Here is a 23,127-nt window from a genome sequence, read left to right on the forward strand (position 1 = left end):
ATAGTTCTTCCCTTGTGACTTTGTGTACAACATAATAACTTCAGTATGCTCGTAGAAATCAACAAATCATCTGACAGGAAACGATATCTTTACTTCGGGAGGATGCGCCTTGATCAACCATGGATGTTTGGCCCCAAGTCCCTGATGTAACAATGGCACTCGCTTTACCTGATCAGGATTCGGTCCTTCACTGCATCATTTAAACTACCATGGTTACATGAGACACAGCCTATCACAAGCCACAATGGGTTCTTCAATGCAAGGATCGCTGCTGCTGCAGGATCATCGGCGAAACCGGGGATCTTTGACATCTCCGCCGGCAGCCTGGATCCTGAGACTGAATGCTCGATGGTATATCATCTCTCCTCTTCCTCTGTCGAAAGCTTCTATTGTAATAGCAATTATTCAATCAACTTCAAAATGGGTTGGATTATTTTGTTATATGCGTTGTATGTGGCGGTGTTTGGAGTAACTGTCGTCCATGGGATATGCGAGACGATAGGGGATACAACCAAGCTCAGTCAATGGCGACTGCACTCCTCCCTTGCGGTGTCCAACGTCTCTGCGTGGTCACTGCCAGGAATGGACGACTCATCCTGGTATCAGGTTGGTTCGCGGGCGACCGTCATGGCGGGTTTGGTTGAGAACGGCGTCTTCAACGAGACGACCTTGTTCTACTCCAACAACATGGAAACCAAAATCGGCGACACTGCCATGTTCGAAGCGCCTTGGCTGTACAGACATGAACTCCAGATCGAGAACAAGATAGGCCAAGGAGAGCATTATTTGCTTCGCACGCATGGCATCACCTCCAAGGCGGATATATACGTCAACGGGGTGCTGGTTGCACCCAGCTCCGTTCAGCAGGGGTCGTACGGCGGTCATACGTACGACATTACGAAATACCTGCAGGTTAAATCAAACGCACTGCTCATCCAGGCGTATCCGACAAACTATCTCCGGGATTTCGCGCAGGGATTCGTGGATTGGAATCCGTATCCAGCGGATAATGGCACGGGTCTGTGGCGGGATGTCATGATCACAAAGACGGGGCCCGTGTCGATCTCGTCACCGCGTGTGTTGACCTACTTCAAAAACCCTGATGGAAAGCCGGTCACGGTGAATGTTATCGTGGATGTAACGAACCATGAGAATGAGACTGTCAACGGTACTGTACAGGGGACCATCCAGTCTGGCACCGAGAGCTTTTCGCTTTCCGAGCGATTCTCTATCCAGCCACATGAAACAAAGACCATACCTATGAATGTCAGGATCGAAAAGCCCAAGGTGTGGTGGCCGGCGCAATGGGGGTCCCAGCCCTTGTACACACTCAATGTCAATGCGGCAGTTGGCAAGGGGAAGATATCGGATGTTGCGCTTCAAAGGCGGTTTGGCATTCGCCAGGTAGAGTCTCATGTCAACTCCCACAACGACACAGCATTTACCGTGAACGGATCGCCATTTCTCGTTCTCGGTGGAGGGTACACGCCTGATTTGTTTCTTCGATTTGATGTCAATCGTGTACGGAATATCTTCCAGTATATGCTCGACATAGGACTGAACACCGTCCGACTGGAGGGCAAGCAGGAGCAACCCGAATTATATGATTTGGCCGACGAAATGGGATTGATGGTCATAGCTGGATGGGAATGTTGCGACAAATGGGAGGGATGGGATGTAAGTCATTTATCTTTGCATCAATGACGCAGAATACTAATAAGCGCAGTACAATGATGAAGGCAATGGAGAAAAATGGACCGAGAAGGACTACCTCATTGCCAATGCATCCATGCTCCACGAAGCAGCAATGATGCAGACCCATCCGTCCATGCTAGCCTTTCTAGTTGGATCCGATTTTTGGCCCGACGACCGTGCAACCCAGATATATCTCGATGCGCTGACTCGCATGGATTGGCCGGTGCCAATCATTGCGTCCGCCAGCAGACGGGGATATCCACAGGCTCTCGGGCAGTCTGGGATGAAGATGGATGGCCCGTATGACTGGGTGCCACCAAATTATTTCTATGGTGACCAGCTGGGTGCTGCGTTTGGATTCGGGTCTGAACAGGGTGCTGGTGTTGGAACGCCCGAGTTGACCAGTCTAAAGAAGTTCTTGTCGCCAGAGGATCTGGATTCCCTGTGGAAGAACCCCGATCAAAACCAGTATCATATGTCGCGGTATGACTCGTCGTTCTATAATCGCGCTCTGTATAACAAAGCTCTCTTCGCGCGGTACGGCGCCCCTGTCAGCCTGGAGGATTATCTCCTCAAGGTGCAGATGATGGACTATGAGGCCACGCGTGCAGAATACGAAGCGTTCTCCGTGCGCCAGAATGCCACTCGTCCGGCCACTGGAGTCATATACTGGATGTTGAACAGCGCATGGCCGAATCTGCACTGGCAGCTGTTTGACTATTATTTGAGTCCAGCTGGCGCATATTTCGGGACCAAGGTCGGTGGAAGGATTGAACACGTGGCGTATGACTATGAGGAGCGTGCAGTCTACCTGATCAATCGTTCTCTTGATAAGCAAGGGCCTCGTATTGTCTCTGTTGACCTTGTTGATCTCCATGGCAAACCGATCTTCAGCGAGGAGGTCACAGTTAAGACCACACCAAATGCGTCCAAGAAGGTTATCCCAGTCAAAGCAGTCCCTCAGATCAAGGACGTCGCATTTCTCCGTCTGGCGCTCAAAGATCCCAATACAGGAGCCATCCTCAGCCGCAATGTATACTGGTTGTCCGCTGAGAACGACGTCCTGGACTGGAAGAATTCGGACTGGTACTATACCCCCGTCACAAAGTATGTCAACTACAAGGCACTGATATCGATGCCGACTGTCACCGTGACTGCATCATTGAAGCCGTTGCCTGCCAAAGACGGTCTGTCCCAGGTGCAGGTTGTCTTGAATAATCCTTCGGCAACCCCTGCCGCTTTCATGCACCTGTCAGTCATCAACAAGGAGACGCAGGAGGAGATCACTCCAGTGATTTGGTCTGATAATTATGTGACTATCTTCAAGGGGGAGAGTGTGACCCTGACAGCGGCATTCCCGGGAGGTGGCAGTAACTGGGAGGTTATACTGTCGGGTGTAAATGTGAAGAGAACTATCTTGTCATAATTAACGATGGTATGGGAAATTCAAGAGAGGTTTAATTCTGTAGTTAGGAGGATATGTATTTGCTATTAAATCAATGAAGAATGCCTAGTTTATCAAAGTTAAGTGATACCATGAAGAAAGTAGTGCCGACTAAAAGGGGGGATTCCTGAAGATGAAGCTGCACTGACAGCCTTCAAACGGTCGATTTTCTCTCGACGATGGATCATCCATCAAAAGGAAGACTCAGAACGAGAACAGGCTGTCTCCAATGTAACATTTGCCCTGGAGTTTTTAGATTACCGCTCACCTACCAGGTCGCCAACGACGCAAAAAGTGCGAGGAACACCGACCGCGATGTGGGGGATGCTGTCGCGGTCAACTTGACTGCACTTGGCCAACCGCAGCGACACAGCCGGTCGATAGACGACGACGGCGTCATCAAGCCTCTATTTCAAGTCTGCTCTCATTTCCACCAGACAGTCCTGATGAGTATTATCATTACTTTGCGACCTCTGTGAATCCGCGTCTGGTGCGACAGAATTGCCTGTCCCGATACACGGATCAATCCTACATACTGCGATTGGGGCTGGAATTCCCTCCTCTTATGGGCATTATGGTGGCCATTGCTGCCGTAGACCGAGCGAATCACCATCAGTTGGCCATGCGTAGCTACCTCTTCGCCATCCGGGAGCTTCGTGCCAGCATTGCGGATGCCAACGACGCCAGGAATGAGGATGGCTTATTAGCTACGACGATATGTCTTTGCGTCTACAAGGTTGTCTGTTCGTGGCAGTTAACCAATGAATACTGACGTGATATAGAGCTTCCGAACTGATTCACCACCAAATGTCGGTCCCCATGCCACAACTGCCGGCTTTCTTCTGACATCACGATACCCGGCACAGAGAAATCAACAACCAGTCAGGACATTCGAGAGGCTTTGTGTGGAATCATTTCTCTATCACAGCGCGCTCATGATGCTCTTTGAACCAACGTTTGATGCGCTGAGCAATCCAGACTGCCGAATGTTCCTTGATCGCTACTTTACTGAACCGGAACCAAATGAGCCTGCCGAGGATCCGTCCACACAGCCCATATTGGACACATTGTATCAATTCTTCTTGCTGATTGCTGATGTTACACGGCTGGCACGCGCCGCGGGGCCAATTTGCCATTCCGACATATTTGCCTGGCAAAGACTACACGATGAATTACTGCAGTGGGAAAGGAACCCCCAAGCTCAAAACGAGGGATGTATGCTGTATATCCTTGCCATGCGCATCCTCCCTTTAGAATCGATATATCCGCCCCGTCCGAGGAGGCCGAGGGGCGAATTTCTTCTCTTCTACGCCAGGGTCTTGACCTGGTCAGGTCTATCGATCCCGACAAGTTCTTGATCGGTTATCTTCTCTGGCCATTGACTGTGCTGGGGTCTGTCGCGGTCACCGCAGATGAAATTCGGGTTGTGAATGACAAGATCGCATTGCTGGGTAGTCGCCGTGCGCTGGCATCGTGGGTCAGGTGCCATTTGGACAAGATCAGAACAATGACCTCGTCATTGAGGATGAGATTACAGTATCTTCTAGGTGTCGGAAATGATCAGACAAGTGCACGTTTGTTTCATCAGTATTAGCACATCTTCCTCTGCAGATTTGCTGTCAGGATCTTTGATCCCTCTGAAAGACAATATTTGGCAAGACATCTACTTCTCCCCTGCCAGCTGTACGACCACATTGGTCTAAATCACTACAACACTCAAATATCTCCGACACTGGAACTCAATCTCTAAGTCTAAGAGCAATTGGTTCCACCATAAACAAAAGTTCCGTCGGAGTTCTCGCAGCCACAGGTACCGTCATCGGGGCTCTTAATGCAACCGGTGCCGACGCCGGAAGACTCTCCATTGTCACTGTATAGGGTTAGTATTTGTAGAGTTCAGTATATCGCAATTGCCTCTGGTCTTGACTCACTTCCAGAAGAATGTCCAGCAATCCTCGTCGACATCGGTCATTTGCGAATCAGTGGGCGCGGTGCAGGTGTACGCCTTGCAGGTTGCGTAGGGAGCTCCATGGGCGGAGTCATATTGGTGGTCGGTGACGAAGACCGCAAAGGTTTGTGTTGCTGCTTCAGTATTAGAGGATGCAGCGTCTAAAGGAGAGGGATAGGTACATACTAGATGTCCGCGTGTTGTGAGAGCATTCCGCGGCTTGAATCGCCGTGGAGGTCTTTGCGGTTGTGGACTGTCAGTTAATTCGACTCAGTAGACCACAAGAAGCCGTACTAACCGGAGCAGTTGTAAGTACCAGGACATTTGCCCTTGGTGTTGGAGGTTGCTGGGTCAAGAGTAGCCAGCGCAAGGGTTGCGCCGAGAAGCACGGAGATCAGAGACTTGGAAAACATAATTGCGGTGGATTGCGATGCTGTCGATGTCTGTTGGATGATGGTTGTTAGGCAGCTTTATATCTTTTTGGCAACAGGTCTCCTTTTCTCGAAACAACATGGAGATGTCATACTGAGACCTGCCGCGTCGTCCGTTTCAAGGGAGTGGGTCAACAGTATCAGGCCAGATTTGATGAAGAATCTCTGTCTGTCGGTGTGGGATATCTACAGCAACGATGTCCATCAAGTTGCAAATTAAGGAGAACCCCCGCAAGTTAAACACAGTCTGTCGGGCTAAGCATCCCATCTACATCTGGACTCCACGGTCTTGACCTTGAAGTAGCATGATGACGAGTCTCCGGAAGTATTCCGTGGGGATTGTGTCAGATATATAGAGCATTCTTCTTCATCGGTTCTAGTTTCTCGTGGACTAATATCATTGTGATACTACTGTTGAGCAGCCAATTCCTGTATGTGCTTGTTATGCCCTGCTGATCCGCTCCTCCCTTACTAGCTCATGGGGTGCTCACTTTTCCAATGCTGATCGACTATCCGGTACAATATATCACATTCAGAAACACAAGGCCATACTATCATTGAAACAGAGAACGACTCTGATATGGCCCCTACTTCGATAATATACTTTCAATCACCTTGGCGTGCTGCATCAAGGCTTCATCCTTCAGCTTTCTGCCGATGATCTGCACGTGGCATGGTGCACCTTCGACTTCTTTAGGCTTGTCTAGATTTCCCGGTTAGTTACAGTCCTCTGCAAAACCAGAGAGTACTTACACGCTGGGATGTACTGGACATCTCTCACAAACTCGGCGTCGGCAGCCTCCTCCGCCTTGCAAAAGGGAAGAACACAAGATGAGTACTGACAAGTCAGCGACGTTCCTGCATCATATTGATTAGAACCTACATCGAGCAAGTTGCTGAAAACAGTATATGGTGGCTTCCCATATTCATCATGAGGAACAGCACAGCTCTGGTATCCTGGTCCGATGATAACATCCAGCTGATTCTCGAGGAACGTCTTCCGAACCTCTGCCATCACTTCGCCCCGCATCACGTTCATATCGTACAGTTCTCGCAATGTCGGCTCCGGTCCAGGCTGGTCGAGATTATATGTCACGCGCAGGGAGGGGATTGGAGGCTCGCCGCTGTCGGAGATCTTCTTCAAGGCCGTCCGGTCGGGATCCATGTTGAAGTATCGGAAAGACAGTTCACAGACATCAGAGATGCTGGGCAACTTTCCGGTCAGGTCGATGATACGATGACCGGCCTCGGCGAGTTTCTTCACGGTGAGAGCCAGAGTCCGCTGCATGGGCGGATGAAGCGGGTACTTTGGGTCCTCTGCCATGACGCCGATGGTGAGGACGTCCTTTGAGGGCGCATCACACCACGGAAAGCCTAGGACGCTGTCATCGAGATCCTCCGGCTGCGAGTTGAACACAGTCCGGAGAAGGAGTTCAGCGTCCCTGAGGGAATGGCACAAAGGCCCTGCCACGGCCGCAATTCCTACCATCCCGGCTCGGCCGACCAGTGTTTGACCCGCATTTGGCACCCGGCCAACAGATGGCTTGAAGCCGGTTGTCCCGCAGCACAGCGCCGGGATGCGGATGGATCCTGCAATGTCGGTGCCGATGCCTAGCACCGAGCCGCGGAGGGCAATCAGAGCACCCTCCCCGCCTGTGCTCCCCCCCGCCGTGAGATTGCGGCGGTGTGGATTGAGGACACGGCCAAACACGTTGTTATGCGAGTCTGCTGTCATCATGGTCTGCGGGATATTGGTCTTGACATAGAGAACAGCACCGGCGGCGAGGAGGATATCGACCAACGCCGAGTTTGTGGTTGGGGCCGGACGGTCCAGGTAGGAGACAAACCCGAGACCGGTTGGCACGCCAGCAACGTTGAAGCTCTCCTTCAGACTAATGGGAAGGCCATGAAGGGGTCCAACGGTCTTTCCTGTGGCCGCCAGATGGTCATCCAGTTGCCGAGCTCGGCTGAGTGCTTGGTCGAAGAACGTTTCAGTCAGGCAGAAGGTAAGCTGCTGGGCAATGGCAGCACGCTTGCAAAAGGCCGTCGTGACTTCCACGGCACTGAGCTCTTTTGACGCCAATTTCTGCAGGAGACCAGTGGCGTCGTAGTTTTCGGTGACGTCGAGCTCGCGAGCAGAAAGAATACCGCACTTCTTGGGAATGTCAAGAATATTGGAGTCGTTGGGAATGGCAGTCAAGGTATCCGAAGAGAGTCTCCATTCTGGAGGGATCTTGCTAGCAGCCTCAGACTGCTTGAGTTGAGCTTTTTGTTGCCAGTCGACAATGGTCATGGTGGTATGATGTGGTACTATGATAGAGGTGTATCTTTACAACGACAAGGAAACAAATCCAAGACTCGTCAATCTTTATATAGCTTTGTCCTTGTCTCCATTATCCTCTGCAGTAATATGATCTCAGGCATGAGGGGTAAACTGAACCAGACAACGCGGACCCGGCAATCAGCCAGAAAAAGATACCTAGGTACGGTAGTACATAACACTTACCCTTACCTACCTTAGTGATAGGCTACCAACGAATGGGAGCAACTCCTCCTCCGATATCTGTTGCGTGTATACCTGATTCGGCCTGGTGCTGCAGCCAATGAGCGATATTTGCGCCCTGCTTCACATGATGGGGACATTCCCCGAATTGCGGGCTTAGTGCCGACACCTGTAGTCATTCATTTGCATTAATGTGTATCATGTCAACAATGAAATAGAGACGTGTACATCGCATCGGTAAATTCTAAGTGTTGTGAAAATGACAACCTAATGTCTGGGTAATTGCGGAGCGAAGCGAAGCATCCAATGTCTTCTTGCCTCCCCTTTTACCTTCCTGTCTTGGCGCTCAATCTGATTAGTTGAAGAACTAGGCTTTCTGGCCTTTTGATTAGTCCAAAACATTACCTTCTTATTGGCTCACAAAAACTGTTATCACGTGCAACCCTCTTGCACTGGATATAGCACCTATAGCCTCATAGAGGTAGGGCCTGGGGCCCCCCAGAATATCTATAATTACTCTCTTAATTAATATATAATTCCCACTATTCTAAATTCCTAATATATAGTAAAAGGAGGGGGGTCTGGGAGGCCCTGCCCCCCTGGTAACTAACTATTAATCTTATAAGAGTGAGTAGATACTAGATACTAATACTAGCCATAAGGCCTATGGCTGATTAGCTAATTAGACCCCCTAGCAAGTATCTAATTAAGAATTAAATTAGTTTGGTTGAATATCTGCTGTTTAGCATAGATACTGCTTGCTCCGCACGCCTTAGGTGGTCGCAGACTTGCAGCCAGCTACAGCTAGTAGTAGAAGTAGTAGTATTCATACCCATACAGCGGCCCTCTCTAGGGGCTGTTATGCCGATGCCGGGGGAGTCGCCTCCATGAGCTGACGTCCTACTAAGCCTAGATACACCAAAACGCCGTCCAAAAGCGACCAAAATCCTCAGAAGCCAGACCGGGTATACATGTGCTTCCCTAACGCCAAAACCATCAAAAATAGAACAAGCAAAAAGCTAATGACCCTCTGATTGATTGCTTGATGCGGTCATCTTCTCGGTGGGTGACAGACTGCCCTTGGATTGACGTGAGCGGACCTCCAAATCCTTCTGTGGGCGATTTCCCCGGCTTTCTTTGGCGCTGGCTGGACGGGGCGAGGCCTCGGTATCACGAAGGCGAAGATGAGCCGTTTCCCGTCTGAACTTCTCCGAGTCGACCTCCCATTCTAGTTTGGTTTGGTTTCCTTCAGAGTCATCATCAAGCGGGTCTGCTCTCGTGAACGAGCCAGGCTGCAGCGCCCCCGTGACCAAATCTCGTATCATCTTCCGAACACTTCCCACATCTTCCGCTGGGCGTTTGGCCACAGTTCCTTTCTTCTGCTGAAACTCGAGCTGCGTGATCCGATCATGGAGAGCGTCTGTATCCACGCCAAGATGACGGCCCAGCGAACACATGGCGGCAAATGGATTAGACTCGATAGCCCGGTCAAGTTCCCCGTCGATAGAGTGGAAACGGGAGGAAGTGTCGGAATCACTATCGGAGTCGGAGGAGTCGTAAAGCTCTCCACGGTCGACAAGCCGAATGGTCGCTTTCTCGAGGTTGTAATGCTTGAGAAGGGTCTTCAATTGATTCCCTTTTCCATGTTAGCAAGATTAAGACTTGGCAATAGAGTGTGACAATGACGTACAGTTCTTCCGATCTTGCAGTCGATAGAGTCTAAGAGCCGTTTTGGGGAAACACTTTGGAACCGGAACTGGTTGATGAGAGGAGTCGAATACAGGGATGGCCTGTATCCTTTGGTTAAGGTGGGCCACCTTGAAATTCCCAAACATTGCTTCGAAGGTCGCAAATGATGTTTCCAATGTGTCAATCTTGTCAAGCTTCTGCGACATTGTGGCCATCGTCTCATCTACGTGTCGAAAGCGTTCATCGACTCGAGAGAAACGTTCATCAACTTGAGAGAACCCAGAGTCCATTCTCTCATAAACATTGCGAAACTCTCTCTTAATGCCCTTGTCCCGGGCCTCATTGTCCTTGATTAAATCGTCAATCCTTTCGTGCACCCTGCCAAATTCTTGCCTAAGGGCCCGGTCGCGAATCTCGAACTGCTCGTCAAGTTGCTCCTGGAGTTTGCAATACTGCTGCTGAACAGCATCTTCAATTTGTCGGTCCATTTTGATGATGAAGTGAATTCATTTCATTGCATGCTTAGGTTCGGTGCAGATAGAGATGCCTGACGATGAAAGCGGCAGGTGGACGAATGAGTCAGGTGCGAGCACTGTCGACGCTGTGGTCACGTGATTGTTATCGTGTGGCTGAGCATCCACCCATATCACTCAGCACCGCCGCATTTCAGCCACTCTCAGCGTCGCGTCAACAAACACAAATACTTTCATTATTTGGCAGCAATATGCTGCATCAATCCGTCTATCAGAAATGTCTTCAGAACGGAGATGCTTGCATTCTTCTATGTGTTACAAGACCTCTCCTCATGCTGCTGAAGTAGGTTATAAACAACCAAGTCTGAAGCAAAGGACTGCGGCCACGAGACCCGCAGGATTCCAAGGACAATACGGCCGTATTGATCCGAGCATATATCCAGCTCCATTGGTTTTGCCTGGCGATGACCTTGCACTGGATCCTGAGTACCCACCGCAATCTTTTCAAGAGTGGTTGGACGAGGAGGATCGCAACGAAGTCACTTCGGACAGAAGGACAGTCTATGTTGTCGCGCCACCCGACTATGATGAAGATGCCCGTTTTGCGCAGGCATGGACCTCTCCAAGAGTGGGCAAGGCCCAGCATCAGTTAGTAAGGCCTACTCCACAAGACATCGTCGGTTACCTCGCGGCATTTTACCATGGGGTCCCCGTCAAGCTCCTTCGAGTACCTGACTTTCGTTTTGTTCCTTGGGATGGTCAACAATCCAAGAGCCCACCCCGCTTCATTGGTTTAGCTGTTTCAGACGAGTGCGTTGGCATTCGGACGCGGGCATGCCCTGACAAAGTTTACCCTCGGCAATTGAACCTCGACGATCTCCTAGATGTGGCGATAAGCATACTGCCCAAGGATGCGTATGCCTTGTGTCTTCTCGTGAACCATGATCTCTATGAGGACGCGGATGATACGTTCATCTGCGGACGTGCATACGGTGGAAGTCGCATCGCAGTGGTCTCTAGCGCCAGGTATTGTCCGACCCTGGACTCACTCCAGTCAGTAGAGCGGGAGCATTCGTGGCCGGCATCACATTGTAACGACTACGTCCGAAAATACAGCTCCTCCTACGTGGCGAACACCAAACGGCGGAAGACCTCAAGTGAATCGTCATCCCTGGTTCCTTCGCCGTTATCTGTCGCGTTATCTACAATGTCCTCCCTCCCAAACATCGATTCATCACCACGGTTATTGTCATCACTCTGGCTTTCTCGAATGTGTCGCACAGCGAGCCATGAGCTAGGTCATTGTTTTGGTATTGATCATTGTGTTTATTACGCATGCATCATGCAGGGAAGCGCGTCTCTGTCAGAGGACACAAGGCAGCCGCCGTACCTCTGCCCGGTTGATTGTGCTAAGCTTCTACATGCAACCGGAAGCACAGCTAGGGAACGATATATCGCACTGCTGGAGTACTGCAATAGAGCGACGAATCATGAAACGGATTTCTTTGCTGTGTTTGCCGCTTGGTTGACTACGGTTCTCAAAACAATCACAAGATAGCCTTTCTTCCCCGGGATTCCATAGCGCGGCGAATCCCCGACGGGTCTGTTGATTGACATCACAAGAGTTACGAACATCCATTCACATGTACCGGGATTCACCCTGCCATCGACGCATACTCACGGGATTTCCCAGTTCACGTTGACCTGACTGGCTACAAACCTCAAGTAGTAGTGCTACCCGTCATATCTAACAATGATCCACATTAGTGACTCAGAATCTGACGGTTGATCCCACGAGTGATATAGGACTCTAACATACCCTGGCCAAATCGTTGGGTTTTTGTGAAAGCAGTTCTGGTTGTGGCTGTGATCGCATGTCGCTGTCCGGATGATTGATCTGATTGTCACTTGCGATCTACATAGTATAATAAAACACAATGACCATCCTTGAATGCGACCTTCTTCATCCTTGACTGCCAAGCATAGACCAACCTCAAACATAGCATCATTGCGGGATGGTTGAGATATTACCCGATTTGGAAATGGTTGCGAACGCTAAATTGGCGGACCCTGGTTAGGCTCCCCAAACTGCCGATGCGAGATGGGATAGTTTGAGTACTCCCCTCTTTCAATTTCGACAATCTGGTTATGGGATTGTGAATACTTTTGGCCGACATTGTGTTGTCTCTTGGGGGTCCCAAGCATTTCCAGGTTGATGACTGGATATCTGCCAAACTCGCCGCAAAGATACCATTCTCGAGCAGGATACTTAACGTATTCGACCTGTTGATTATCTGGACCTCTGAGGTAGGTCTGTACCCCAAGCGGGGTGGCTCGTGTGGAGAGTGACATACTCTCATCAAGCTCACATGCTGATCATCCACGGTAGCTCGCTAAGGATTAGTTTCCAGATCGACGGGCTTAATCTTCCATTCATATGTGGAACAGATTTTGTTGGGAACCAAGATCCACCTATACTGGCGCTGTGGGATGTTGCTGGCCTCTTCACATGTCCTGGTATCTCCAGATTGCCGACGCCTCCGCAAACTGAACCCGACGAGCCTATTTAAACAGCGGGTCATCGCTCAGGGTTTCTACGGATTCACAAAGCCCCCGAAACCATCGCAGCCATGGAGACCAAAGGCAACCCGAAAGACTCGATGAAGTCCACCTGGCGTACTGCCAGCAGGGATACCTGGAGCCTCGGACACTGGCTCATCCATATACTCAACGCCTACCCTTTAGAACTGGACAAAGAGGTACCGGTGCACTCCAAGAATGAACCGATCCCGTTCATGCCGCAGTGGTCGATGAACCTCTGGGTTATCTTCTACTCGTCCCTACCACTGGCGCTTCATCAGGCCTATGCATGGTACACAGGACGCAACCTGGGTCCTTTAGCCACCTTTAATCTGTATATGTTTGCCTTCAATGCGATCGTCATCTACCAGGTACACATACTCCGCCGACTCGGTCACATATACGGCTTCCTGGACGGCGACAAACATGAACGAGACGGCGTTCCCGACGTCGGGGTCGGTAAGGTCGTGGCCTCGGTGTACAAAACGACCGGTTCTCGCTTGGCGCTATCAGTGTACTTCTCCTATCAGACGAGTCAGCTTCCCGCACAGATGAACTGGTATTGGTTACCCATTGAGGTTGGGCTGTACGGGATCGTGCTCGACTTCTGGTTTTACTGGTACCATCGCCTCATGCACGACGTCAGCTTCCTCTGGAAGTATCACCGCACTCACCACCTCACCAAGCACCCCAATCCTTTGCTCACGGCATACGCGGACCAACGAGCAGGAGTTCGGCGACATGGTCGGGGTGCCGATGATGACCTACTTCACCCTGCGGCTGCTGGGTCTGCCGATGGGCTTCTACGAGTGGTGGATCTGCCATGAGTACGTTGTTTTCGCAGAGGTGTTCGGACACAGCGGCCTGCGCCTGCATCTCACTGTCCCATCACCCCTCAGCTGGCTGCTGCAGTGGTTTGATGCCGAAATTGTCATTGAAGACCATGACTTGCACCATCGGAAGGGCTGGAGGAAGAGTCACAACTACGGCAAGCAGACTCGTCTTTGGGATCGGATCTTTGGAACCTGTTATGAACGAATCGAGTCTGCGGCTGAAAATGTGGATTATGCGAATACCGCCAGGATGCCATTGTTCTGACCTGGATTCAATGCTAGAGTGCCTGATGCAAACATAGAAGAACAGAAATGTGGAGCTGAATTGGATCTTACTGTATATAATTACTGCTATTCTAGCAGACGACAAAGCATAACCTGGGCTTGATGGATATATGTCAGTGTTTATTTCGTACCAGATCGTCCTCGACACAGTCGTTCGTACTAATAAATGAGAAGACCTCACATGGTAAGATTATATGGATGTTCTCAGCACATTATAGCTCAGCATTATATCATCAGCACCTTATCATTACAAATATACCTGCTATCAATTATCTGACAAATACTTGACTCAACAGCCATCGCACCATGACTTGGATGTCGTACTACAATCTCTACCTTACTGAGTAGTCCGTAGAGTGGTAGTTTCAGATGCGAAAAACAATATGACAGTCAAAGGTGGACCGTCAAGAGGATCCGCATTCCAACTGCACGTTGACAAGTTACATTGGCCAAGGAATGGGTATTTGCTGTCCTGCATCCGTCAGTTTCAGCGTCAGTGTCAGCCCTAGCGGCCGAGTGGCGTCAGCACTCAACCTAATCTAGTATGAGTAGATACTATGGTTGATGCCCAGCACAATAATATACATATGTATATATATATATATTTCACCATTAAGATGCCTGATATCCTTCTCTATTTCTCTATTGTGAAATCACAGCATATCAACCATCATGCCCACCGGAGCCGAAACACTTCAGCAATTCTTTCCCGCGACATCCCGGCCGCTGATATGCAATGCACCGATGGCCTTTTCGACAAATGCCAGAATGGCAGTGGCAGTAGCCAAAGCTGGAGGATTAGGTGCGAGCTTAGCAGGTAATATGGAGAAGACGACTCATTCCTCATTCAGGTCTTATTGGCGGCGGAGCCGACTTCACTGCGTCATCCCCAGACTTGGCAAATCTCCGGCAACAGTTGATCTACGCTAGGCAGCTCCTTGGTATTGTTGACTTGAATGCACCCCTACCCATTGGAGTCGGCTGTCTCACGATGAAGTCCGACATCTGGAAGGATAACTTTGTCCTGCTTGTCAATGAACATCGACCGGTAGCGGTCTGGCTGTTTGCATGCACCCGCCGCTCGCAGCACACGGAGCTTATTCGGGCATTGCAGAAAACAGGCAGAGACTGGGGACTGAAAGTGATTGTTCAGGTTGGCACGGTGGAAAGTGCTAAAGAAGCCATTGATGATGGGGCCGATATTCTGTCTGTTCAAGGATCCGATGCCGGCGGCCATCAATTCAAGCAGGGGGCTAGTCTGATGACCTTGCTTCCGGATGTATCCGATATGGTCAGGAGAGAATATCCAGCGAAGAACATTCCATTGCTGGCAGCTGGAGGAATCATGGATGGCAGGGGAGTCGCAGCTGCCTTGATGTTAGGTGAGACCGAGGCAATTCAACTCGATCACTGCGGATAGAGCTAACAGCACCGTGTCTGTCCAGGTGCAAGTGGAATTGTGATGGGAACAAGAGTGAGTTAGCTAACAAGCTGGGTTTAACAACTGACTGTTCGTAGTTTTTATGCACCACGGAATGCCCTGCCTCGGAGCAGGTCAAGGCCACTTTGATTGCCACTCATGATGGCGCTTCATCCACTTTGAAGTACAATCCCTCGCATCCTTGAAGTGAATAGTCACAATGACTGATTGCTGGTAGATCACGCGTGCATGACGAGATTCAAAGCAGGGCTGAATTTTGGCCGAGCCAATATTCCGGGCGCGCGATTGTGTCAGACGTCCATCGGAAATGGGATGCTGAGTCAAACAAGAACAAGGATCTGGATACGGTCAGAGCACCCCCGGCTATCGTTTGGGCGTAAGAGATTCCCCGTCTTTTGAAATCGTTTAGAGGCTGACGATCTTCGATAGCGGCGCCGGAGTCGGACAGATTGAATCTGTCTTGGATGCTGGCATTGTGGTGATTGATACACAGGCACAGGCCAGGCAGTTGATTCAAGCATTTAATATATGAATCGATGCTTTATGCATGTCTAATGCCGAGCACATCAGTATCTGCAAAACATCCATACACAAATGTAACCTTACCCAAGCAAGTAGGCTGACTGACCGTAATTAGATACGAACGCCACGTCGGACTCGGTTGCTACTGTATGATTATGTTTGTCCATCATTACGGAGGACATCTCAATTGGGTTAAATCAATAATAATTACTGTGATTACACCAAATCAAAAGTGGTCGAGACGAATTCGAACCCGTGAGGTCACCTGACCACGACAAGATAGACGGTCGGGCAGAAACGCCTGTAAAATTCGACCTATGAAAGTGACAAACAGGCTGTCGAGTTGCAACTTGGAATCTATTTCGTAAATGAGGTATGAGCTGTCAGAGCAGGCAACCTGTGGTAGATAGATGCTGTTGTACCGCGGAACAGAGCGGGAGATTCATCCCACGACAAATGAACCACAGCAAAGTGCATCAAGTGGGTCAGGTGTGAGGAGAAGTGATATGAACAAGCGGAACACATGAAGATGTCATGCTCTGTAAATCCTCGAATTAATCGCTGGCTGGAGAAAATATTTGAGACGAGACTGACAAGTGATGAAGGTGTACGGCATCGGCGTAGTCACTGCACGCCTAACGAACCAGATACAAACGGTAAGTAGGGGTCTTTCGTACTCAAGGAGGGGCAAGATTGGATGAAACTTGGCACTCTCCCTAAATAATGAGACACGTAAGTTGACAAGTCGAGAATGAAGCGAGCTGAGCCGAGACGAGCCACAGGCAACATACTGCTCTGTATGGACTGTCGAGTAGGCTACTGATTTGCCACGGTGCGTCTGCAGGCGCTGAGAAGACGGACTAAATAATTGAGTTTGTGATCTTACTCAAGAAGCTGACCAATGAACTACATGACTTGGTGACCGGGCCACAGAACTCGTGTTCGGGTCTGAGATTGACAGGCACCAAACCAATCACGGGCAGACTAGAGCAGACGGCGTGTTTCATGTTCAGCAGGGATGGCCTTGCACTCATCGCTGATTGGATATGGTCATTACTCCGGTAAGCTTAGCCTTTCGGTATCTGAATATGGGGACTAAATACTGCTACTTGGGAGAAATGCCCCAGTTGCTAGAAACAGAGGGGTCAGGGCACACCAGAGAAGGGACCATCGACTCGACGCTTATAAGAGCCATGTATTCCCCCCCTTTTCCGTCCTTTTCCCTTTGATCGGTAAGCTAGACTTCTGTCATTCCCTTCCTTTCGTGCCGGGCACTTCTGTACAGCCACCATGCTGGTCATTCCCTTTGTAAGTATAAACAGCAGTAACTCCTACCGCAACCGCGTACTGATATACTGGGCTTAGATCTTGGCTGCTGGCAGCCTTCCCACTCTCATTTCTGGGCTTCCTGTCCCGTCCTTTCCCTCCAGCGAGGTGACCACAGAAGTTTCCACCCAGTCCCTTCAGAAGCGAGGCTACACCGTCCTCGGTGGCACCGGTGAAGTTACAGATGGATGGCCGTCCATGAGCGACTGGTTCCCGACCTTTGAGGAGATGTATGTATTCATGCCGCAAGCCCCTTGTCAGATGCTAACCTGGGATGTTGTGACAGGTTCGAGGCCAACAAGATCACCCTGAAGAGCTCCTGCGCTCAGTGGAACGTGGAAAACAATTCTGACGAGGAGATTGAGCACCTGTGCAGCAGCATCCAGTCCGTCGCCAGCTCCACCGGCGTGGATGCTCGGTTCATCCTGGCCATCGTCATGCAGGAGAGCAACGGTTGTGTCCGCGTCCCCACGACGGACAACGGGGTTGTCAACCCTGGTCTCATGCAGAGCCACGATGGACCGGGTTCCTGCAACCGCGGCAGCCCTCTGACTCCTTGCCCTGCCTCCCAGATCACCCAGATGATCACCGATGGCACCGCGGGCACTGCAGCCGGTGACGGCCTCAAGCAATGTCTCGCTCAGGCCGGAGGAACAGGCGATGTGGCCGCGTACTACCGCGCCGCGCGCATCTACAACTCCGGCTCCCTCGCCCCCTCCAAGAACCTCGGCCAGGGCATCGCGACTCACTGCTACGTGTCGGATATTGCCAACCGTCTCACCGGCTGGACTACCGGACCGAGCAGCTGCGATTCCAACACTATTGGCGAGCTGACGTCGGCCGTCTCCGGTGCCTTCTCCGGAGGCGCTGGCTCGTCCGCCACCAGCGCCCCCACTACTACTAGCGCTCCGGCCCCCACAATCCTTCCAACCACCACGACCCCCACCACCACGACCCCCACCACCGCGCCTACCACATCCTCTAGCAGCTCTTGCACCACAACCCCGACAGTCCCTACCCCTGAACCCACTATCCCGGTCCCTGTGCCACCTGTGGCCAGCACCCCCACCGACGCTCCAACTGCGTCGTCCAGCCCGTCCGCAGCTGCGCCCATCTACCCATACGCCACATCCTCCTGCCAGGAATACTACACCGTCCAGACAGGCGACTACTGTCTCAAGGTCGAGGCTGAGACCGGCATCACCGCCGCGCAGCTCCTCGAATGGAACACTGGGCTGGACGAGCCGTGCACGAATCTCTGGCTGGGATATCAATACTGTATCAAGGCGTAAACTGCTCACCTTTTCCGGCTTTGTACTTTTCTCCGCTTCTTTTCTTAGCATCCTTGTTTAGATGTGTTGGTGCACATCCAAGGAAGCTCTTTTTTTGCTTGTTCAGATTTTGTGACAGTGCTGTCGCTGGTCGAGATCACTGCTCCCTTGTTCATTAACGATATACGACCGATAACATCTTAGATGAGACTGCGAAAAAATGTATTCGTTTAGGCGCTTGCAGACATTCCTAGTTGATTAACCTTTGTAGCCACGTCAGCCTCTGCTCCATCGCAAAATACCCGAGCAGTACTGATTCGCTAGTGTGCTGCCACGATGTAACCTCACGCCTTGACCGTGTGATCCCACCTCATCCTGCATGTCTGATTGGCTCAGTCTGTTCAATTATGGGCATAAGACAGCACGTGAATTCCTCATCATGCCTAGGCCTAAGGCATGCATAAGATTGATTCTGCTGAAAAGGTTTCCAAAACTGCAATGATGCTACCTTTGCCAGAAGATGAAAGAACTACCTGCCTGCTAGCTACATTCCTAGTGTCCCATCCCTGAGTATATAAGACAAACGCCCAACTCCGCCATCCTAATGCGTGATTGTGCTTGGTTAGGTTGTCTGGACCAATGCTGTATCGACGTAAACAAAACATCAATGCATGAGTTCGTCGATCTGCTTGACTAATTCCTGAAAGCGGATCGGCTTGGACAGAAAGAGGTCAATGCCAGAATTAAAGGCCTCTTGCCTGACCGGGGCGCTGCCCAATCCCGACAGCGCAATAACCGTCGTGGGTTTGAAGCACGAATGACCGGCATTGGTGCTTCCTTCGCGATGCATCTTCTCGAACAGGCGGATTTCCCGCGTCGCCTCGAGACCATCCATGACCGGCATGGAGATGTCTACTCGGTTAGTTGGACGGACCGATAGTATTTGTGGTAATAGGACAACTCACCCATGAGAACCACTGGGATGTACCCGACATTCGTTTTGTACACTTCCAGAGCCTCGAGCCCATTGGAAGCGGTATGGTACGGAAACTTGGCCTTCTTCATAAAAGCGACCAACAGCTTCAGATTCACGTCATTGTCGTCCACCAAGAGCACGGAGGGAACACTTTTGGTTGCCTCTATCGTCGATACTTCCACAGCGGAATCATCGACGTTAGAGGTAGTCACTGAAACTACGGTCTTCTCCGGCGTCAAGGAGAAGTCGACTCGCGACACATTCTCACTCTGCCGCCTGGGTTTGCTCGCTTGAGCCGCGGTGAGAAACGCTGTGTCGGTCCCGCCACCCGAAATACAAGACGGCCGTTCCCTTTGGCGCTTGAGGCAAGCCAGAAGGGAATTAGCCATCTTGGACGGTCCGCATGGCTGACTGATGAACTCGTAGATCGACGTCGACGGTCGCTGGCTTGCAGAGGTCGATAGCTTTTGCGCCATCTGAGGTGTCGCGCAAATCACAATCATCGGCGGGCTGCGCGAATCACTCTCGGCCATTGTGACCTGCCGACAAATCTGATCCACTTCGTCGAGGTTTGCCTGTCGGACCAAATACAGGTCGTACACTGGCTGGCCCGGCGCATTCGACGAGACGAGACTGACTTCCATCCCGAAATGCTCCTTGTACATGCGAAGGAGGGACGAGCGCAAGAGAACAAGCGCCTCATCTTCTTGTTGGGAGGCTGATCCGAACCCGATCAGTCCAATCGACTTGCCACGTACTCGGTCCTTGGCTTTGCGCACAATACTGGTGTCGCGTTCGTTATCCGCGACCTCTGCCTGAGGAGTGCGCGGTAGATCCATCGTGACCGTCACCTCCGTCCCGACGCCCTTGGTGGAGGTTATGTCGACTTTGCCACCGAGTGATACAACGGTCTGATGGACAATGCTGAGGCCCAAACCACTGCCTGGAGAGAGAGGGTCTTCCTGCGAGAACGGCTTGAACACATTGCTCTGTAAATATTGCTTGTCGATGCCCTGCCCGGTGTCTTTGACGGTCAAAGTTACACTGCCCATGCCCTCCCGTGTCCCGTCGCCACGAGCCAGTCGTTTCATCTTAGGGTTGGACGCCGACGAGCTACACGTCAACGTCACAGAGATGTAACCCGACTGCGTGTACTTGAGGGCGTTACCGAAGAGGTTCATGAGGATCCGACGCCATGCACCGGCCTGCGTTTCAAACAGCCATTGCACACCGGGCTGCACACCGGGCTCCACATCGTAGATGATGGTGAGTGCTTCATTAAAAGCAGAAATTGGTCGCTCTGCAGTACCTCTCATAACTAAACCTCCGTCACTATCCCGGGCAGGGACATGTGGAGCAGGTCGGGCAACGAGCCCCCCCTTGGCGGAAAAGCAATGACCAGCAAAGACACTGTCCACCACTTCTTCCAGCACTGCATCTAGCTGAACATCCGAGATCAGATTGACCACCCCCAAGCCGGGCTTGTCTTTGGAAGCAATGCGTGCAGGCAACCCCGGCCGCCGACGAGGGGCGTACGTAGATTTGAACCGAGACGATCGGGATTTGCGAGCGAACTGGTTGATCTTGGCAAAGTCCAGCATATTGTTGATGATGTCAAGCAGCGACCGACCGCAGTGCTCGATGGTATTGACCAGAGCAACCTGAGCGGGTGTCATCGTGGAATCGGTCAGTAATTCCGTGCTGCCGAGAATGCCATGAAGTGGACTGCGCAATTCATGAGAAATGCTTCCAACGAGTGTGGCGTGGGCCTTGTTCGCCAACTCGATATCCAGCCGATGGATCTCCGCCATGATGCTGTTGGAAAAGGCGTAGAGATAGGCCAACTCGCCTGTCAGACTGAAGACGCGCGGCGCGGCCGTCCACACAAACAGCCCCGAGAACCAGCGATTTCGCCGTGAATCCCAGAGAGGGAACATGGTCACACTGCGGGCCGCGGGGAACACTTTGATCAGGGCCTTGTTTTCTTCCTTGAGGCTCACTCGCTCCCGTTTTCTCTGTTTCCATTGTCGCTGGACCTTGGAGCCCTCGTCCCGACAATAAACGATCTCTCGCGAGACGTAGCTTGCGGAGGCACTGTCGCTTCCCTCACTGGATGACACCCCACCGTTCTCGTCGATATTGAAGGTAGCACCACGCGGATAATGGCGAAGGAGAGACCGAAGAAACGATTCTCGCATTAGCCCGGTCGATTTCTCGGAATCGTCCTGCGCAGTGGAATACCCCAACACTTCGCACACGGTCGAATCGTCAGTTTCGGTCGATGAGTGTCCGGTAGTCGGATTGTCACTGTCACTGCTGGAATTAGCGTCACCTGTACTACTACTGCCCTCAAGGTCCGATTGGCGACCGTCCGAGTTCCGGACCAAAGTCGCGTAAGAGTTAACACTGGCGTCGAAGAAAACAACGCCCTCCACCTCTAAAGAGTCGCGCAGGACACGAGCCGCGCGTGAAATAATCTCTCTTGTACCAGACACCAGGGTGACCTCCGGTTGACGGTGGTGGTTGGGTGTGGAGGAGACTTGAGGTGGTGTCTCAGACTCCTGTCCTTCATGAGATCCTGTAAAGACAGTTTAGAGATGCTTCTGTTCAACATCGTCAGCTAGGATAGATGGTGGTACCTGATGGAGATGCAGCAGCCTCCTTGTGGTTCCTTCGTTCCTTGAGGGTGGAGCGACCGTCCGCCCGCGCTTGGTGATGCCGTCGCGTCTGTGGGATAACAATCTGTGGATTCTCTGACTGCTGTTCCTCGTCCTCGTCGTGAGTGTGTATGTTCCTTCGGAGACTGCTCGACGGAAAGGTCGCCCCCTCGACAAAGTTTCCCAATCCTGCGATCATATTGGCCCCGCGGCGATTCTGTTCATGAGAGCGTACCATTTCCAGATGGTTCATGATGGCGGCCGCGGTGTCCGTCATAAACCGAATCTCTAGCAGATCTAAGCCTGCACGAGGCTGACCGTCACTCACTGCGAATGCGCCGATGGCAATGCCCCGACGGCTCATAATAGGGACTCCAGCATAGAATCGCAGATGCGGGGCGTTCACCACATACTGTCGCTTGCTGCACCGGTCGTCCTTGGTCATGTCCGGGATGACCAATGCGGAATATCCTCCATTCGGACCCTTTGGTCCGGCGTTGAGCTGATCCTCCTCGCAGCAATAGTGACAGATCCCATCCGGTTTGGGAATGACACTGCTGCCCAGCCACAAGCCATCACCATCAACATGCACCCTGTCGTCCTGGAGACTTAACGTGCGAGTCGATTCAGCGAGGATATATTGCGTATGACGATCAAACAGGGAGATCATGCATCGTCGGGCATTCAATCGCAAAGCTCCAAGCTGCGCAAGCGCCGTCAAAGTGGTGTCTTGTGATGATTGTGGTAGCAGTTCCGCATCGATTTCGCTCCGAGGAGATGGGGGTGGCCGATGGAGGAGACCTGGACGTTGAGGCAGCAGGCAATACCTGGCAATAAATTAGATGATCCGACTCTCTTGGGTGAGCGGATACGTGGCACATACTTGTAGAATTCTCGCTCCTGCGCCATAGCGATCTCGGGGGAGGGGTTGCGGCCTGCTGTGCTAAAATCCGAGATCTCTAACATCTCATGGTTTGTTCATCGTTCTCACTAGCACATGGCTCAAGAATTCGAGGGAGGCCGTACAGGTATAATTTTTTGGGCCAGATCTCG

At 51.4% G+C, this 23,127-nt stretch overlaps 10 protein-coding genes across 10 annotated transcripts; 6 read left to right on the forward strand and 4 right to left on the reverse strand.

Moving 5' to 3' along the window:
• Positions 1-420: 420 nt before the first annotated feature.
• Positions 421-3,121, forward strand: Aspvir_003206 (putative glycosyl hydrolase; the record flags this gene model as incomplete). Its single annotated transcript, XM_043274791.1, has 2 exons — positions 421-1,677; positions 1,727-3,121. The coding sequence occupies 2 exons, from the start codon at positions 421-423 to the stop codon at positions 3,119-3,121; spliced, it is 2,652 nt and encodes an 883-aa protein (XP_043130726.1).
• A 592-nt stretch (positions 3,122-3,713) lies between these two features.
• Positions 3,714-4,497, forward strand: Aspvir_003207 (uncharacterized protein; the record flags this gene model as incomplete). Its single annotated transcript, XM_043274792.1, has 2 exons — positions 3,714-3,875; positions 3,922-4,497. 2 exons carry the CDS (start codon positions 3,714-3,716, stop codon positions 4,495-4,497), a joined length of 738 nt encoding a protein of 245 aa, XP_043130727.1.
• A 394-nt stretch (positions 4,498-4,891) lies between these two features.
• Positions 4,892-5,500, reverse strand: Aspvir_003208 (uncharacterized protein; the record flags this gene model as incomplete). The annotated part of the gene is made up of 4 exons (XM_043274793.1): positions 4,892-5,009; positions 5,071-5,221; positions 5,274-5,306; positions 5,386-5,500. The coding sequence occupies 4 exons, from the start codon at positions 5,498-5,500 to the stop codon at positions 4,892-4,894; spliced, it is 417 nt and encodes a 138-aa protein (XP_043130728.1).
• Positions 5,501-6,105: 605 nt separating this feature from the next.
• Aspvir_003209 (putative general amidase) lies at positions 6,106-7,811 on the reverse strand (the record flags this gene model as incomplete). Its single annotated transcript, XM_043274794.1, has 3 exons — positions 6,106-6,221; positions 6,272-6,356; positions 6,402-7,811. The coding sequence occupies 3 exons, from the start codon at positions 7,809-7,811 to the stop codon at positions 6,106-6,108; spliced, it is 1,611 nt and encodes a 536-aa protein (XP_043130729.1).
• Positions 7,812-9,040: 1,229 nt separating this feature from the next.
• Positions 9,041-10,198, reverse strand: Aspvir_003210 (uncharacterized protein; the record flags this gene model as incomplete). The annotated part of the gene is made up of 2 exons (XM_043274795.1): positions 9,041-9,657; positions 9,712-10,198. The coding sequence occupies 2 exons, from the start codon at positions 10,196-10,198 to the stop codon at positions 9,041-9,043; spliced, it is 1,104 nt and encodes a 367-aa protein (XP_043130730.1).
• Positions 10,199-10,460: 262 nt separating this feature from the next.
• On the forward strand, positions 10,461-11,278 carry Aspvir_003211 (uncharacterized protein; the record flags this gene model as incomplete). The annotated part of the gene is made up of 2 exons (XM_043274796.1): positions 10,461-11,209; positions 11,245-11,278. The coding sequence occupies 2 exons, from the start codon at positions 10,461-10,463 to the stop codon at positions 11,276-11,278; spliced, it is 783 nt and encodes a 260-aa protein (XP_043130731.1).
• A 1,535-nt stretch (positions 11,279-12,813) lies between these two features.
• Aspvir_003212 (sterol desaturase family protein) lies at positions 12,814-13,861 on the forward strand (the record flags this gene model as incomplete). Its single annotated transcript, XM_043274797.1, has 2 exons — positions 12,814-13,382; positions 13,450-13,861. The coding sequence occupies 2 exons, from the start codon at positions 12,814-12,816 to the stop codon at positions 13,859-13,861; spliced, it is 981 nt and encodes a 326-aa protein (XP_043130732.1).
• A 692-nt stretch (positions 13,862-14,553) lies between these two features.
• Positions 14,554-15,854, forward strand: Aspvir_003213 (nitronate monooxygenase; the record flags this gene model as incomplete). The annotated part of the gene is made up of 6 exons (XM_043274798.1): positions 14,554-14,683; positions 14,733-15,263; positions 15,327-15,355; positions 15,400-15,485; positions 15,540-15,698; positions 15,752-15,854. 6 exons carry the CDS (start codon positions 14,554-14,556, stop codon positions 15,852-15,854), a joined length of 1,038 nt encoding a protein of 345 aa, XP_043130733.1.
• Positions 15,855-17,134: 1,280 nt separating this feature from the next.
• Positions 17,135-18,462, forward strand: Aspvir_003214 (LysM peptidoglycan-binding domain-containing protein; the record flags this gene model as incomplete). Its single annotated transcript, XM_043274799.1, has 3 exons — positions 17,135-17,152; positions 17,210-17,400; positions 17,457-18,462. The coding sequence occupies 3 exons, from the start codon at positions 17,135-17,137 to the stop codon at positions 18,460-18,462; spliced, it is 1,215 nt and encodes a 404-aa protein (XP_043130734.1).
• Positions 18,463-19,105: 643 nt separating this feature from the next.
• On the reverse strand, positions 19,106-23,040 carry Aspvir_003215 (putative sensor histidine kinase/response regulator; the record flags this gene model as incomplete). Its single annotated transcript, XM_043274800.1, has 4 exons — positions 19,106-19,353; positions 19,407-21,995; positions 22,057-22,901; positions 22,958-23,040. 4 exons carry the CDS (start codon positions 23,038-23,040, stop codon positions 19,106-19,108), a joined length of 3,765 nt encoding a protein of 1,254 aa, XP_043130735.1.
• Positions 23,041-23,127: the final 87 nt, after the last annotated feature.

The sequence above is a fragment of the Aspergillus viridinutans genome, assembly GCF_018404265.1.
Source record: "Aspergillus viridinutans IFM 47045 DNA, scaffold_14, whole genome shotgun sequence".
Lineage (NCBI taxonomy): Eukaryota > Fungi > Ascomycota > Eurotiomycetes > Eurotiales > Aspergillaceae > Aspergillus > Aspergillus viridinutans.